Below are 18,835 nucleotides of genomic sequence, written 5' to 3'. Positions count from 1 at the left end.
ACAAAAAATCATTCTACTATTCTATAGTTTTGACTTATAGCATGTTGCGGAGAAGATCCAATCACTCTTGAACGTATCACTTTAAAAGTTAGGTTAGGTTACTTAAAGCAATATCAGGTAACTTTTTGTGGTTATCACATTGAGATTATTTTTGAAAAAATCCTATGGCTATTTTCGGAGCTACAGCCAAACGTATTTCCTTGGCTGTGACTCAGCTACTCGTTCAGACTTGGGAAATATGCGTTCTTGCTATTTCTAGAACTTTCTGCAAGGTTAGCTTCTTTTCTTGTAGCAATGTCTTCCTAAGTTCTTGTGAGTTAGTCTTTACTATAATTTGCTCTATTAACCTCTGGTCTAGATCTCCAAATTCACAAGTTGAAGCTAATTTCCTTAACCTAGTCACAAATGAATCTACTGTCTCACCTGATTCCTGTGAGGCTTCGATGAGCTAACAACATTCAAAGTACATATTTGCTTGAGGAGCAAATGGATTTGTAAGCCCTTCAATTGTCCTCTAAAAACTTCCTGAACTTCTAAACCTGCAGTATGAAGTAACAATGGTTTCCCTAGTGCTTCTAAATAAATTTGGAAGCTGCTTCTCCAATTTTTCGATTTTTTACCCACTGATTTTGGATCATCACCATTACTAAATCTGTCTAACCTTTGGACATCTATCGGCATGTTTGCTGTGATACTAATCAGTTTCGGTTAGGCTAGGAATTTGGAAGATTTTTTTAACCTTTCTAACCTTGTAGGCTATACTTTCATTGACATAACTTGAACACTTTTACACTCTAAACCAACACATTTTTATTCTCTTAACTCTTCTGAATTGGCACAGCACTGCTTGGTTGCTGGTTTGAGTGTGATGAAGTCATAAAGTTACTCAGTAAACTTTAAAAATAGTTTGAAAAAAAAAAATGTACTGCGGATGCCTTGCCTTAATCTTATATCCAATATCAGTGGGGCTTACTGATTAGTAGCACATATTTAATGTATTATACTGTTAGTAATCACCGTTCTTCATCCTTAGGGAACCTGTGAAACACCAAATGAGGATCGGTTTCTATCGTTTATTGCAAACAACACATTTGTGTGACTTATTCACTGTTGGCGCCATGATTTCGTTTGTGCCTACTGTCAAATTCTAAATACAAACAAACAGATGACATGCAATATACCTACAACGCCATCTGAACACTGAGCGGTCAAACTATTGTGTTCACTTTGGAGTTGGCAACTAGTATAATAACATTCCTATTTTGAGCCTTCCTATCCTTCAGTGGTGCTACACATAGCCATGGATGAGCTGTATAACGCCAGTGGTCTTAACAGTCGTGTGTTTACAGCCTTTGTGGAGGTTTATTTGGTAATTACGATTATCTACACTTAGGTAAGTGTTAGTCGAGGTCATTGTGTTTATCTATACGTTTGGAATAATTGTTCTAACATAATGTTGTTCACTATAATGTATGTATTATATACTTATCTATGTTAACGTTTGAAGGGATGGTGGCAGCAAACAAAGGCAACTCTGTTGAGCATATACCTCAAAGGCTGCAAACACGACTGTCAAGACCACTGGCGTTATATACAGCTCGCCCATGGCTGTGTGTGGCATGTTACCTGGTTTGAAAACCAGGATTCATAACATAAATGATAGTTATACAGACATTAACCAGATATACAAAGATGATCTCAGTAACCCTATAATGCTATGTGCCAGTCGTGATGGCGATTTACAATCATTGATATTAACTGCTATCAGTAAAGGTATTACTATCATCACTTTATAAATGTTGATAAGCGAACCCGTCAAGACTTTAATTAAGGTCACTAAATGTCACCTGTCCTCCATCACCTTTAACGCCCACCTTGTTATAAATATCCTTCTATCGCCGCACCTCATGTTCGGGATTTCAATGTCTTACAGCTATCGTGAGATTGTTCTGATGGATGGTTTTTGAAAAGTAAAATAATACTCGGATGACAGTATTACATACACCATTTATTTCCAAATGTTTACAATTTTCATTGCAAAAATAAAAACATGGCTATATAAAAGACTAATGAACAGGAGAAAGCAAAAGTGGAGGGTTTCTTGAATAGCTTGGAGGGAGAACACCAACAAGGTGTGTTGGACGTTACCGCTGAAGGCATGAATAAAGTCGGAGTGAGCGAGCAAGTGTGAGCCGGAGGATAGGGGCTGGCGGTGGGTCCAAAGACTGTCCCCAAATAATTTGGGACTAAATATGTTGTACAGTTTTGCAATACCTACATACTTTATACCTCACCATCAGTATGTTAATACACCGATACACACATTTCACTGCATTTTATTCCACATCATTTATTTTCACAACGAGTTTAGGAAATAATATAATAAATATTCTATGATATAAGAAATATAGCAAACTGAAATACTATCTACAAGTAGCCTAGATGGTTACGAGGGGCGGAGCCAAGTGGCCCATCACACTCAAATACTGGTAACTCAACTAATTTATGCCATAAATACAAATCCTGTAGTACTAGATTAGCATATCCAGTAATGTGTTCTTGCCATAGATTAATTAATAAAACCATATCCTTGCAAAATTGATGCTTTGATGACCTATACAACCCACGGCTACAAAACCTGGTGTGTAACATCTTTGTGACCAGATTTGAATATTATTAGTAATGCAGGTAATTATAGTCCAGTCAATCTAGGGCAAAAATAGATACAGCTTAGCACAAGTTGGTAGAGTAGCCATTTACGGTTTTGTGATCCTTGGCCACATGCAAATAACATAAACATCTATCATTATATAAATAGTCAATCCAGGCGATATAAGAGAGAGAGAGAGAGAATACAGCTGCTTAAAGGACAATTAATAAGGATATTTTCGTCTGAATAATATTAATATGAATAGTCAGTTCCAACAATATTTAAAGCATTTTTATTTAGAAAATGTGATAACGATTGAAAACAACACGATGTGATAAGATTTCATAATAATTATTTTTCAAAAAACATATGATAACGTTTCTTAAAGCAGAAGGTCTCAAGTCAGATTAATAGCTAAACAGGAATAAAAGCTCTCTCCCTCTCTGTCCATATGTATTTAATTCAATATTGCATTTCTTTGCGTGATTACTATAATTTCCCTCCCCCTCCCTTTCGAACCATTCTAATTATGTACTGGTTGTTTGAACGTGGGCCACTTTCTGGGCAAGAAGGGCATGATCTCACCGAGCCAGGCCTGGCGGGGCGGAACTGCTTTTGTAACTGGCTGAACGTATGTATATATTTTTACTGTAAATCTGCAAACCCTCGCCTATAAACTATCAACATCTACGATCCAACCATCCAACGCCGCCTCTAACGAGAACTTGATAGAAGGTCCCTCCCTAGCAGAAAGCAGTTGCCAGGATGTCAGTCTCGTACATGACATATGTCAAAACCAGGAAGAACCAGTTTAAACCCGAAGAGCATAAGAAAAATTGCAGACGATGGGAATAAATATGTAATACAAAAGTAATGACGTTATAATTACTGAACGATTAATCGGAATGAAAAGAAGTGTTGAAATAATAAAAAAAAAGGAGATAAAATCAAATAATTCAAGGAACAGAATAGGAGAACGCTAAAAAGAACTTGGTGGAAACGAAAGGTTTTTTTATTTGGACTTTGACGGTTTATCATTTTTCCATGGTGATGATAAAACAATTGAGACAATAAAAGCTAAATGTAGATGGAGTGAATTAAAAAAACTAAAATGGAAGTGGAGTACATTATAATATACGAGCTTGTACTGAAAGGTGGGGAAGGCAAATGACAGTTGGAACTTAACAAAAAATAAAAGATAAATAAATAAATTAAAAAAAAAAAAAAAATGAAATGTCAGTGACGATGAGGAAATATACTGACTTAAATGCTGTTTAACGGAAAGGAAGAAATGATGCAGATGAGGAAACGATTGCTAAATTTCTTGCAAGGGACCAATGCGATGGTAACAAAGAGATCTTCAGAGGCCAAAGTGACGAGTTTTTATCTATACTAACCACAACTTCCTCATGGTTATCATCGACTTATTACCCTCCATCAACCATTTAGCATAAATGGAAAGTAATATTTTTGGGATTTTAACTGCCATTTCGGAGGAAAGTTCTCTATTTGATGCTTCATACTTTTAGTTAAAAGTGTCTTTATTCAAACAAACGGTGAGAAAATTTATGAATTACAACAATATTCTAAACACTATATTATTACTCTTTGGAAGAATAATGTAATTTTGGTATAAGAGTTTTTTTTTTACCCATCATTCTAAGGCTCCACTTACCTATTTCCTTTCTCCTTAAACGCTTGCAAAGAATACACGCCGATTATATATATATATATATATATATACATATATATATATATATATATTATATATATATATATTATATGATATATGTAAATTACATGATATAATTTCATAGCTTTTCGCTTGATTCCTATGAATTTCATTATATATATAGTATATATATATATATATATATATATATATATATATATATATATATATATATATATATATATATATATATATATATATATATATATATAATGAAATTCATAGGAATCAAGCGAAAAGCTATGAACTTATATCATATAATTTATTTCTTCCGTATTTTTACACATTCTTTGCTTCATAGCTCTCTGCTGAATCTGCTAACTGCTTTTGTATCCCTGAAATGTGATTCTTTCTGCTCAGGCCCGAGTAATAAAGAGCAACGCCTTTGTTTTCTGCTTTGTAAAACACTCAGTAAACGGCAATATTTCTGGAGAAATTTCATGAATTAGTTCAAAATCTTTAGTTCCCAATATTCTGACTACTTTTTTTTATCTTTGGTAATGAACATAATGCTCTCACTGTCCATGCATCTTTTGGCAGCTGATCAATATTAGCACTGATTTTAACATGTGTTTGTTTTTCCCAGCCTTTGACCGTGAATAATTTAGCATTGAAAATACCATTTGTTGCAACTTACGAAAGCATATAAATCTAAATAAAAGGGGTTGCTCGCTCTCCCTCGATACACCATACCCTTTTCCTCTCCGACCAGGTGCTTCACTCCTGGAAAAACAGTTGCATTACCAAGCTTAGGTCCAAACAAACGACGAGGAAAAACATCCTGTTGACTCAAAGAAGTTTTGATATCAATCAAACATCGAAAAAGATTTCCGGAAACACCATGAGAACCACTTGGAGCGAGGAAATTCATGACTGCACAGGTTTTCTTGTGCATGACAGGTGGGAGAAGAACGATACCTATCATAGCTAGGATTTGCGAAACGCTATAAGTGGAGATTGACGTCATTTTATAACAAAGTCTGAACTGAGTTGGAGTGGTTGGCCGAGAAGGTAATGAGACACAGAGAATAGAGATGACCTACAAGGATCTAAAAGTGGAACTGGGAGATAATCCCACAGTTGTAGGTACTTCGAAGTCATGATTCACTATTACGTTCATGCAACAAATATTAATCCCTTGTCATAACTAGATTGGCCAGAGGCGATATGTACATTAGATCCCCACCACTGCAACCGACGAAAGATACAAAAAAGGAACAGGGAGGGTGGGAGAAGGAAGGTGAGAGGTGGTGGGGGAGGGGGAGGGTAGTGGTGGAGAAGGGAAGGTGAATTAGCAAGGAGGTGGCGGTATAATATTAGTGCTATATATATATGCTTCATCAGCCGGTTTAAGGTGCGGTAACGAGACCTTTCAAAATGGTATAAGTTTAATAAATAAGGACAAGGGAAAATATCTGTGTATTATATATATATATATATATTTATATATATCTATATATATATAAATTCTATATATATATGTATGATATTATATATATATATATATATATGTTATATGTGTAAAAATAAAATAACATATATATATATATATATATAGATATATATATATATATATATAGTATATTATATATACGTATTTAAAGCTGGATTTCGTTAATCATCATGTGATGTTGCAGGAAAAGGAAAGGAATTTTCCATAAAATCATCTTCAACTTTCGTTCATTTTATAACCAATTTTCAATTACGTAACTAAATTCTTGATTAACAATTCATGATTGACATTTTCGAATTTTATTCCCGTTAATAAATCTGTAACGTTTTGCAAACTGGTTTTGCTCCACGATAACTTATGTCTTAAAAACTGACTATTCCAAAGAAAACAAAAAATGGAGAGTATCATTAGATCGATAACTCTTGAAAAGCTTCCTTTGTAACTCAATTCTGCAATCATTATTAGAATTATTGTTTTTTATAACTCAGAAACAAATCTCGTCAGTGGACACATAACCAGTCCTCATTGCAACCTTTGTCACCAAATGGCAAATGCCATTAATTCAGTCTCAGGAAATGCACCTTTTCTGTTCTGCCCCAAAGGCGTGCTTGATTTAACGCAAGCATCGAGCACTGCTTTCCTGCGAGCAGAGGGATACTGAGTTACTGACTCGGCAGAAAATAGAGGCTGGAAACCGACGGCGGAGCCGACGTGGCTCCTAAAAATAGCTCTGAAGAGTCGCATGTTTGGTTCTCTGCTCTGCGCAGTCTTCATTCCCTCCAGAACCACCCTTAGAGAACGTATTACCATTCCAGTGGTTTCTTTGACTCTGACTTTCGCTTCGAAGGAAACAGGACGTCTCTATCGTTCATTTTTATTTGCGGCCGGCTTCTCATGTACATGAATAAGTTACTAGCCTTTCGTAAGTTCTTCCCTTACAAAGCATTTTCTTCAGACATCTATAGGTACCATGTACAAGAAAGCCTTTGCAGTAGTGACCGTATTCTTAATCTTTATCTTACGGCGAAGCACTCTCTCGGGGTACCATCACAATGAAGGTAAGTCTACCACTGAGTTTCGTGATTTTCCTTGACTTCCATGTTTCCAATGTCCATATCGCGCGGACATGGGTACAACTGCAGTTCATTAAGGAAGTTTGTAAACCTTTCTTTGCCTCACTTCTATTTGACCCGATTCTGTGAAGAACTTTCCGTGAGATTACGTTCACATATTTTAGAGACATTGTGGTATAATAAATTGTAAGACTTAGGCAGGAAACTGTTCATATTGCTTTTCTATGAGTTGAGATATTTTAGTAGCATGTTTAAACTATAAATGAAGCGGATGATCTTTTAACTTCTGATTAACGTCGACAGAATGCTTATAATACAGATAATGTAAAAACAAATCCACATTTATGTAAATGTATATATATTTCAATTTAAAAACAGCAAAGATAGCTTTCGGGAATCTGTTCGGTTCCCCTTATCAATCCGACACGTTGATATAGCACTCCAGTGAAGTAAACATAACAGGCGTCAAAAATTAAGTGACTTGTTTATAAACAATGGAACCGGTCGTCAAGCATAAATCAGGCAATGCCTTCGTTTTCTGATGAAAGCCCCGCCAGTCTAATTGGTCCTTGCCCAATGCGGTCGTTCTGATGGTCCTCCTCAACAGCATAGGCGCCGGCAGCATCGGTTACTGGAAGTAGCCGAGTTACCTGAACGGGAGAAAGAGAGGCACACACACACACATGTGCTAAAGAGACAACACTATCATAATGTTCTGTATTCTTAAAACCTTTAATATATTTCTTGGAAATAAGGTTATTGGTGAATTTATCTTCCTGTGTGAAAAATTCATTGCCCTCCACGGAAAAACCACTGTCTATCGCCGCACCCTCCACTAGCCTTCTTATATCAACATCTTTACTTCTGAAAATTACTTAAGAATCTTCCCAAATTATGCGGTGATCGAGCTGAAGACTGTGACTAACTAATACATTGTTTTCCTCATGAAACTGGTATGCTCTTTTGTGTTCCCCGATTCTAGTGGGTAGCCCTCTACCACTTTCCCCGAAATATTGTCACATTCTGAACAGGGAATTTCGTAAACACCAACATGTTTGTGATTCGTTGTGCTATTGTTATGCATAAGAAGTCTCTTAATAGTGTTATTATAATTAAAGATTATATTTATTTTATCATTGTGATTTTTGTTAACAGTTTTCCGTATTCTGTTTAAGTGAGGATTAAAAGGGAGTGCAAGACAATTCGTAAACTTCTTTTTTGTCATTTACTTTAGAAGGATCTATGTAGAATATTCTTCTGGCTTTTTTAAAGGCATTATTAATAAAATATGAAGGATAACAAAGTTTTTTAAAACATATTCAATGTGTTTAAGTTCTCTGTCAATGAAGTCGGGGTCACATATTTTCAGGGCTCTCAAGACAAAATTGACTAAGATGTTAGTTTTGACTTCACTATTATGCCAGGAGAAAAAATGAATGTATGTTTCTACATTGGTTTCTTTACGATAAACTGTAAATCTAAAAGTGAAAGTTACTGGGTCATGGAAGATCAGTATGTCTAAAAACGGCAACTTATCTGTTTCGTGTTCGGCTGTGAATCTTTATCTTTCATACTTCATTAATAATGCCTTTAAAAAAGCCAGAAGAATATTCTACATAGATCCTTCTAAAGTAAATGACAAAAAAGAAGTTTACGAATTGGCTTGCACTCCCTTTTAATCCTCACTTAAACAGAATACGGAAAACTGTTAACAAAAATCACAATGATAAAATAAATATAGTCTTTAATTATAATAACACTATTAAGAGGCTTCTTACATAACAATAGCACAACGAATCACAAACATGTTGGCGTTTACGAAATTCCCTGTTCAGAATGTGACAATATTTCGGGGAAAGTGGTAGAGGGCTACCCACTAGAATCGGGGAACACAAAAGAGCATACCAGTTTCATGCGGAAAACAATGTATTAGTTAGTCACAGTCTTCAGCTCGATCACCGCATAATTTGGGAAGATTCTAAAGTAATTTTCAGAAGTAAAGATGTTGGTATATGAAGGCTAGTGGAGGGTGCGGCGATAGACAGTGGTTTTTCCATGGAAGGCAATAAATCTTTCACACAGGAAGATAAATTCACCAATTACCTTATTTCCAAGAAATATATTAAAGGCTTTAAGAATACAGAACATTATGATAGTGTTGTCTCTTTAGCCACATCTGATGCTGCGGTTGCTTCTCTTTCTCCCGTTCAGGTAACTCGGCTACTTCCAGTAACCGATGCTGCCGGTGCCTATGCTGTTGAAGAAGACCATCAAAACGACCGCATTGGGCAAGGACCAATAGACGTTCGAGACGACTGCATTGCCTGATTTATGCTTGACGACCGGTTCCATTGTTTATAAACAAGTCACTTAATTTTTGACTCCTGTTATGTTTACTTCGCTGGAGTGCTATATCAACGTGTCGGATTGATAATGGGAACCGAACAGATTCCCGAAAGCTGTCTTCGCTGTTTTTAAATTGAAATATATGTACATTTACATAACTGTGGATTTGTTTCTCCATTTGAAGACTCGTGCTACTTTGAGGATTTTTTAATACTGATAATAATAGATAACAACCAAAGGATAAACCTTCGTTTATGTCTATTTCTTCTGCATAGGACAGCGCCATTTTTTCCTTCCCGCATTTTAGGATGGCAACTGCAAGATTTTCATTTTGGTTTCCCTATTTGTTACGGTAACAATTTCCAATCGCTTCTACGCAAACTCACTCTTAAGATACTCAGCCACGTATTTATGCAACTACTACTTTCATACTCTCTTCACGAGTTCCAGGTCGCAGCTTCCATCCCAAGAACGTGGTGCAGCAGAATGCTACGACAACCAAGAGGCTAAACTCTCCAGCGGAAGGAACGGCACCGAAATTCGTTGCTTCAAATGCCCTTCACCCTCGAGTCCTTGTCTATAATCGGGTCCCCAAGTGTGGGTCGAGCACAATGATTGGTACCTTGTTAGAGTAAGTGTCTTGCCGTGGAACCGAAAGGAGCTTTGTCATTTATGGCGCCTAAATCATTCTCATTCATCCCATAAAACGTAGTTTGGACTAATCCCTCTTTAAAGAAAAACGCACAGGGCAATTTACAGAAAAATGCACAGGGCAATTTACAGAAAAACGCACAGGGCAATTTACAGAAAATGCACAGGGCAATTTACAGAAAAATGCGCAGGGCAATTTACAGAAAAACGCACAGGGCAATTTACAGAAAAACGCACAGGGTAATTTACAGAAAAACGCACAGGGCAATTTACAGAAAAACGCACTGAGCAATTTACAGAAAATGCACAAGGGCAATTTACAGAAAACGCACAGGGCAAGCACAAGGCACGAACAAGGCAATTTACAGAAAATGCACAAGGCAGTCAGGCAATTTGACAAGGCATTTACAGAAAAGCACAGGGCAATTTACAGAAAATGCACAAGGCAATTTACAGAAAAACGCACAAGGCAATTTACAGAAAAATGCACAGGGGCAATTTACAGAAAATGCACAGGGCAATTTACAGAAAATGCACAAGGCAATTTACAGAAAATGCACAAGGCAAGTTTACAAGAAAAACGCAGGCTTTGGCAATTTACAGAAAATGCACAAGGCTGGCAATTTACAGAGAAAACGCACATGGCAATTTACAGAAAAAGCAAAAATGGGCAATTTACAGAAAACGCACAGGGCAATTTACAGAAAAACGCACAGGGCAATTTACAGAAAAACGCACAGGGCAATTTACAGAAAAACGCACAGGGCAATTTACAGAAAAACGCACAGGGCAAACCCAACCGTAGATTCATGTGAAATACTGTAACAAGAAAGATCACATAACACGATCAGTTTCCTATGATTTAAACAAACCTGCACAGCCCTTTTCTAAAATCTCTCCGAATGCTTATTGTTGTGTGTCTCTCTCTCTTTATCTAGTTAGTGGTCATGATTGATATTTACACCGCCAGAGATGACCCAGGTTCAATTCCTGGTAGAGTACCTGATAGTCATGCAACTGCAAATCCTTCGTAGTATGAAACATTTTCCTAACTTGCTTTTTTTTTTTTTTTTTTTTTTTTTTGAGGTGGGAGGGGGGGGGGTGGTGATTCCTTCTTTATGTAAACCTTTATACAATTTTTCACATATTTTTTTCTGGTTTTCATCCAGGTGGGATTCACTTGGCTACTGAAAGTTGCAACACAGCATTTCTTAATGTTGGGTGTAAACTAACCTGTTCCTTCAGGTTGAGCAAACTCAATGGATTCACTCACTTGCACTCATCAAACTATAACAATATCTGGATGAATCGTACGATGCTGGAATACATGACGACGGGGTGGCTGGAGGTTTCAAAATCCATGCGGTTCAGTTTCGACCGGCACTTGCTCTTCTTCGAGGTCCAGAGGTAAGGGTCGTGTTGGTTTTCTCCTTAGAATTTAATGGTGAGAAAGGGTTTTGATTAGTAACGTAAGATACCGAACGCACAGTGGTAACATATTAGAGAGAAGAGGAAACGGTATCTCCTCTTAGAAAGAGGAAATATGAAATATTTGACGGCACCAACAGACACTAGTTCAGAATCCGCCAGCCAGCATTGGCATTGGACACTTGTGACTTTTTTTTCATTCTAGGCAAAAATGGAAAGACATAATCGTTCTGCATTTGGGATTAAGTACGAAGTAATTAAGAAATGCTTTAGAAGAAGGCAAAAGTGTAAATTGTTTTGAACTATCATCACAGCTGCTTTCACATTTACAGAAATCAATAGCCATGGTATTGTGAGGGAGACTCGTTCAAAGTTTTAATGTACAGGAAACGAAAGACTAAATCAACTTGGCAGAATAACATGGAGAAACCTCCAATGAACTAGGGGTTGGGGGATGGGGGTTTTTGAGAATGCAAAACTAATGGCCCACATCACATCAAGAGGCGCAGCCATTCGAGGTAATTACGGAAGTCGCCTAATATATCCACACAGCACTAAAGGACATAGATCAAGAAGGATATGAACTGACAATTATCAAAATCATATTTACCATTATTGTGAATGAACCAATTACCAATCTAAGCAACTTTGTTAAAAACATACAGATAAGGAATATCGATTCCCAACAGGACAATATTCCAGCAATGGCAGAAATGAATATTTGGCAAATGTAGTCTTAATCTTAGTCTTTCTTCAGCCCCCCAAAAAAATATTGATCTGGCTTTAAGGCCTAAATATTTTTCTCGGGAATTACTAATGTCACTACAGTTATAGAATCACGTGAGTGATTCGTCATATTCCAGAAAAAGGGATACTGCATTATCAAGATTGTTTACATTGTGAACATCAAAGGCACCTAAGCTAAGAATCAAACATAAATAGATCCTTTGTAATATAATATCTAGATAGAAAATAAAAAAAACCAGTGCCCGAAAAAAAGATACAAAATTTTATAGTCCAGACAAAAGAGATTTTTCAAAATCATGAACGTTTCGATTTGTTCCTTACAACAGGTATTGAGAGAAATACAAAGAAAGAGAAACCAAAAACATTGATTTGGGAGCGAAAGTGAAGACCTCACTAATAATCCGACATTACATTTCACCAAAGTGATATTCTGTGATCCTTCTGTGCGTGTGCATGTGAGAGAGAGAGAGAGAGAGAGATTTCTGTGACAGGGAGGAGAGAAGGTGTCTTTGCTTAAAGCTTAAGGCCAGTAGTGAGAATGCTGTTGGCCCTATGTCTGTCCGTCTACCTATTTCTGTATTTCTTACTTTTGTCGTTGTACTCATCGATCATCGATATTTATTTATCTGTTTTAGGTATGTTACTTTACTCAGCAACTCTATGGCCTCACTAGTAATGTGCGTTCATGCTCTATAACGGCAGACTTAAATATAATAAATGTAACCATTCCTAGTTCCTCTTCTAGATTCAAAGAAGGTGAAGTAGCGTGGATGAACCTCATCAGGGAGCCAGTAGAGAGATTTGTCAGCAAGTACTACTACACACAACAATACCAAGGTATGACAGATTGGCAGCATTGAACTTTCACACTCTTCCCGATGGGTTACTTAAAATCTTTTTTTCCTCTTCTTCACATTCTTAATCTTCTTCAGCATTTTGACAGACTCTCTTCATTTCATTTTACTTATGCCGTATTTACTCTTGTTTTTTTATGACTTGTCTGTACTGCATTTGCAAAGGCCGATTCATATCCAGTTATCACGCTTATGATGAATTTGCAGGACTGATGAATGATGGTCTTAAAACGACTACATTTTTCGTTTATTAATTTTTATAAACACGCAAAGAAAGACCATTATAGACTAAACTATTTATAAATATCTTACAGCTCCAAGCCAGCTCCACTACTGAGAATTCATTGTAGGTCATAAAAGAATACTATTAACATTTAACGATATATTTTTTTTCAAATTCTGTCAGCAAATTCATATTATTTTGATAGATTCTTTTACGTTTCTTCTGTAGAATTATTTATCTGTTTACAACAGGTCCTTTTAATGTTCTGTTTCAGAACGTTTTCTTTTTCTTTGCTATTATATTTAGGTACCACGAAGGTGAGGAGTCTGGAAGACTGCTTGGGAGACGCTGATCGTTCTCAGTGCTTGCCGGACAACATAAATATTGTATTATCGCAGATTACCTACTTCTGCGGACGGGAACCGCTATGCATGTAAGCTTTGAAGGAAATGATAATGGTAGAAATTCACATAAATTCACATTAAATACGCTAGAGTGACACTATAATATATACAAATGAATGATGATACAGAAGACTGAGGAAATATTCCTACCTGACAGGGAAATAACGTAAAACCATTTGCGATGGAGGTCAGTGCTCCGTTAACGAAAGTTATGAGGGTGGAATCATACCTTTGCCTTTGGGCCACACTTGAAAGATGTTTAAAAACGTAAGGTTAATGCCCGAAAAAACGTATTCAGTACCCTATAGCAAGTTTTTCTCCGTACGAGAGTAATGACGTCAGTCCACCTCTTGTGGTGCACCGCAGGCATTTACTGAAGGTTCTTTGCAGCGTCCCTTCGACCCCTAGCTGCGACCACTTTCACTTCTTTTACTGTACCTCCATTCATATTCCTTCTTCCATCTTACTTACCAGCCTCTCCTAACAATTGATTAATGGTGCAACTGCTTTGAGGTTTTCCCCCTGTTCCTTTCAAACCTTTTTATTTTCAATTTCCACTTTAGCGTCAGAATGACTTCTTAGATCCCAGCTCTTGGCCTTTGGCCTAAACTCTATTATACTCTGTTCTGTTCTACAGCAGTCTTCCTAAAGCGTAAAATTTTCTAAAGTTATATTTCATCTTCTATTACAATGTGAGTTCTTCAGAAAACTTATGTTGGTAAACGGTCTCTCTGTAGGGTTTTCGGGGACAAATGGGGCCTGCAGAAGGCAAAGGCTAACGTCGAGGCATTCTTCAGCGTCGTGGGAATCCTGGAGGATCTCCCGACTACCTTTCAGGTCCTACAGAATGTCCTGCCAGATTTCTTCACGAATTACGAGTTCACTTTCCATGGAACGGGTAAGATCAGTCGAAAGTAGGTCCGATATTACAGCGATCGGTTTCTTTCCACTTTTATCTATCATTCAATTTATTTTTTTTTTTCATTTTTAATAAGAGAGATCTCGTCTTTCTGTATTTCCCTTTGCCTCCTCTTGCGTCTTCCTGATGAAAACACTTTAATATTCTTTGGAAGCTTCAATTTCCAGTCAATGGTACCTTTGGTGGGCTTGTTCCAAATGAAAAGAGTTCATCTCTTGAACAACAACAACATCAATAATAATAACAGTACGAAACTCTGGTAATGTTTTGTATCTATATCTTCATGTGAGTTCTGATACTATTATTTTTTTTTATAATTTCATTATCGTTACTTTATTTTCTTGGAATTTCTCTTGGATGTTTCTTTAAATTAACCATATAATCTTTTTATCTTTGTTTTCTAAGACACCCAATTCTCGAATATGCAGCATACCTAAGTGTGCATGAATGCAAAGTGATGACGAATTGCAAGAATGTTTAATTGGGACCTACGAGGTCATTCAGCGCTGCTAGAAATAATATTGAATCAATTGTTAGGAGAGAGAGAGAGAGAGAGAGAGAGAGGAAGGTGAGACGGAAGAAAGGGGAAAAGGGATATGAATGAAGTTGCAGGAAAGGAACGAAAAGAGTATCAGCTAGGGGCCGAAAGGACCTTAAGGAACTTCTCATTCATATAGAATCCTTCTTCCGCAGGTAGGATCGTAGAGAACCGACGATCGGAAAAGTTCAGGCAGCCTATTTCCAACGCCACCAAGATGTTCCTGAAGGACTACTTAAGAGAAGAAATAGAATTCTACGAATATATCAAACGCCGACTGTACGTTCAGGCCAAGATGATCACGTCAGCAGCAGACGATGCATATTGATTTACTTGAATGCAACGGATCAGGCGATATCACTACAGCAAGAACTTTCTTTAGTGTTTTAATGACCACTTTGCGTCCGTTAGATACTATGAAACTTAAAACGGAAAAATGCGTAGTATATCAACTGAGAAAATTTAACAGATTCTCAAGCAGGGTTTGAACTCGCGTCATCCGAGTTGCAAGAACACAGCTTGGAGAAAGTTGAAGAAATTGAAGTGATTAGAGCTAAAGTAAGCTCTAATTTGATGGAGCTTTGTTTTACGCTTGTATTATAACTATGAAATCACAGGACTTGACTACCGTAACAGTCTTAATAACGGTATAGCCACAATATTGGCAGGAGAAACTGAAAGGTTTTCAATCAACAAAACAGCTGAATTAATATTAATGAATAAAATCCCATTGGGGATAGGGGCACTCTCACCCATATTGAACTTCGATGGCTACACTTCGAAGCAAGAACTGAATCTAAAAACAAATTTGACTTACATTACGATAAAGATTTATACACAGGAATATGTCAAAGACCTCCAACAAAATTGTACTATCGAGATGAAATTGGAAAAAGATTTTTTAACTAGTTGCCCCGAGAACTAAAAGATGCGAAAATGCAGTACAGAGATTTAAGAATAAATTTAGCACTTGTCTATTAAAAAAAATAAATATGCGGAATATCCAACACTTAAAAAATATAAATTGTAACAGTATCATATGGGATCTGTTTGAGGGACAAAATTAGTGTCGAAAGCGGGTCTCGAGAAAAATAAAAAATGTAAAAACAAAATAAAATAATTAAGAATAATGACGTGGATATCTGCTAGAGCCAGCAGCTCAGAACTTCACTGATGAGGCTGGGTTTAGTAGAAAGAAGGCGTTAGATACCAATTACTTCTGAAACAGAATTCTCAGAACAAGAGGAATTGTCAATCAAACTAGTAATGATCAAAAGGAAGATTAAGATGGTTTGAATTAAGAACAACGCAAGGAATAGATGGGAAGAAGTAAAACTAAAAAAAAAAAAAAAAAAAAAAAAAAAAAAAAAAAAAAAAATGGAAATTACGAGAATAAAAATAAGACTGAAAGGAAATGCAGTCCTTCTAAATGTAAATGCAAAAAGGAAAGACTAACAAGGCAGTCGTTATTATTAAATCTCCATGTGCGTTAGCGTAGCATCACAAGATTAATTACATCACGAATATTTCCTAATTGTCGCTGTGATATATATATATATATATATATATATATATATATATATATATATATATATCTATATATAATTATCTACTTTTCCTCGAGCTAGGCATATATTATTATATATATATATATATATATATATATATATATATATATATATATATATATATATATATATATCCTCCATGTCTCCCTCATTTCGCTGCCTATTTCGTCTTTCCTATCTTCTTTAAGTTTGGACGAAAATTCTTTTCCGAACAGATACATTTTTACTCTATTCGTGTACGATACGTTTTTATTTACATTTTCAGTTTAGTTGCACTTTCACAGAACTGGTTCGTGGATATGTAGCAGCCCTCTTCACTCACTCCCTCGGCTAGATGATGCGCACAGATGCGTAACAAATTCAAAGAATCCGAAGAATTTCTGCACACCTTTTAAATGTCAATATTAAAAGTCTATCTATCATATTGCCAGTTTATATCACATAAAATCTATATTATTATAAATTTCATCTTAACATAATCTTATTGTACAAAATTATAATAATTTATAGTCGGATTGTAAAGATGTATTTGTTTACAGAGATTTGTGATGTGTCAAACTACAGAAGGGACAGCCTCAGTGCCGTATTCAACCTTGAGTTGATGTAAAACCACTAACGATTTACTCTTGTGTCGCGTAACAGCATCCAGGACAGCTGTGCAGTGCATTTTGCTAGAGTTCCCCACAATTTAAAAATGTGACTTTGCATCTATTCAGTGGACATGGTCAAGTTAGCCTAATCTTCAAAATCTGCGGTATGCAAATGGGTAGGGCCTTGCTATGGTAGTAAATAGTGAAGGCCGTCGCCTTTAATTCTGCTTTTGGGTTGCCCGTTATTTCTGTCGCAAATTTAAGCCATTTAATGTATCAGACAATTCGTGGACCCTAGCCTTGCTAATAAGCTTAGTCTTAGGTACATACTCCAGTATTACCTATAGCAAGTAAACTAACCAAACCTAGTATTACCTACCTAGGTAGGTACCTACCTACCTATATTTCAAGTATGAACACCTTGACGTGGGACAAGTCGAGGCCACCTTAGATAGCCTTTGGCCCATCGAGATTGGTATTTGTTTATTGAAAATTCATTTTAATTAGTCTAGCCTGTATTTGATAAATTTCACCACAAACCCATGAGCTAATCAGGTATAGGTAGCCTAAGTACCTAGTAGTAACTGGCTACATATTTTACTTGGGTAGGGTAAACAACCACGTGGACTGACCAACTCACCGACTACCGTGGCCACCCTCCGAAAAAGTACTTTAACATGTCCTGACACCGGAGATGGTCATCAGTCATGAGGAGTTGGTGGTGATAGCAGGAGCTCAAGACCTCTACTCTCCTTTCGAAGTAAGTATTTTCTGCCAAAGTTAGAAATTAAGGCCATATTTTAAGATTTAACAGAGGGTAATGAAAAGTGTGGCCAACGCAGTGCACACTACCCCAAAACGCTTTCGAAATTTTTACTTACGATTACAAATGTTTAGAAGGTTGACGCTTGTGTTAACAAACTAACCATTTCCTGTGCTAAATCGGCACACCACTTGTACCCATAGACGCTGTGGCACTTTCATCCCAACAATCGTAAACCTGACCCCTTAACCAGTGCTTATTCAAGGGGACTACGGCATTCTTTGCGGTGTTTTGCGCACTTCAATTGTTTATCAGTGTTGTCAATTGGTAAGACAACTAGAATTCATGGAAACAGTTTGTAAATGCATCGGCGTATGTGTGACGCTCCACTAGATTGGCAACGATGAGCCATTTTTCGTCGCGTCGTCTGCTCGTAAATATACATCAGAAATATTTGTAATTTTTCAGGGTTAATTTGTTTCAAAAAAGGGATAATAGACATGAATTAAATAAATATTTTGAAGTAAAGTTAAACTAAATACGTAATGAGTAAAGTAAACAATTAAGGGAATAAAGCTTTTCACCTCATAAACAGTGTAGTCGTATACTGCTTGTAACTGTGTTTGTGGAGTGAGTACTTAGGAACCAGGAACAGCAACGTGGTTCAAGTGCAATTTGGAGTGAATAAAGACCAAAATGTGTTTAATTACAATCAAATAAGCACTGTGGAGTTTCAGTTGTGATGGCAGTAAGGAAAAAACCACCGATTGCAAGGTAAAAATGAATTCAGTTCAAACCATGACCCCGGGAATAAAAAGTTTCATGCTTTCACTAATACGTATAGGCAACAAAATGTTGTTTTATTGTGCTGATTACAACTGCAATCTTGAGTAAGA

The 18,835-nt window shown here is 36.5% G+C and overlaps 2 protein-coding genes across 4 annotated transcripts in view; one reads left to right on the top strand and one right to left on the bottom strand.

Annotated features, from left to right (window-relative positions):
* Window positions 1-18,835, bottom strand: part of LOC135218490 (uncharacterized) — a 256,375-nt gene that overhangs the window by 19,182 nt on the left and 218,358 nt on the right. The gene's annotated exons all lie outside the window — the stretch shown is intronic.
* Window positions 6,482-15,832, top strand: LOC135218421 (heparan sulfate 2-O-sulfotransferase pipe-like). Its single transcript, XM_064254726.1, has 7 exons — window positions 6,482-6,893; window positions 9,705-9,885; window positions 11,151-11,312; window positions 12,826-12,917; window positions 13,464-13,590; window positions 14,299-14,459; window positions 15,174-15,832. The coding sequence occupies exons 1-7, from the start codon at window positions 6,806-6,808 to the stop codon at window positions 15,344-15,346; spliced, it is 984 nt and encodes a 327-aa protein (XP_064110796.1). The 5' UTR covers window positions 6,482-6,805; the 3' UTR covers window positions 15,347-15,832.

This window comes from Macrobrachium nipponense, chromosome 9 (genome assembly GCF_015104395.2).
Source record: "Macrobrachium nipponense isolate FS-2020 chromosome 9, ASM1510439v2, whole genome shotgun sequence".
NCBI classification, from domain to species: domain Eukaryota; kingdom Metazoa; phylum Arthropoda; class Malacostraca; order Decapoda; family Palaemonidae; genus Macrobrachium; species Macrobrachium nipponense.
The sequence above is the reverse complement of the archived record's forward strand: the minus strand, read 5'-3'. Positions and strand labels throughout refer to the sequence as shown.

What these genes read in the sequence shown, in the direction of transcription:
- LOC135218421 (XM_064254726.1), top strand. Translation starts at nt 6,806, where the DNA reads ATGTACAAGAAAGCCTTTGCAGTAGTGACCGTATTCTTAATCTTTATC. An exon ending in CTCTTCTTCGAGGTCCAGAG is followed by an intron (nt 11,313 to 12,825) that starts GTAAGGGTCGTG and finishes TTCCTCTTCTAG; the next exon opens with ATTCAAAGAAGGTGAAGTAG. An exon ending in GGACGGGAACCGCTATGCAT is followed by an intron (nt 13,591 to 14,298) that starts GTAAGCTTTGAA and finishes GTCTCTCTGTAG; the next exon opens with GGTTTTCGGGGACAAATGGG.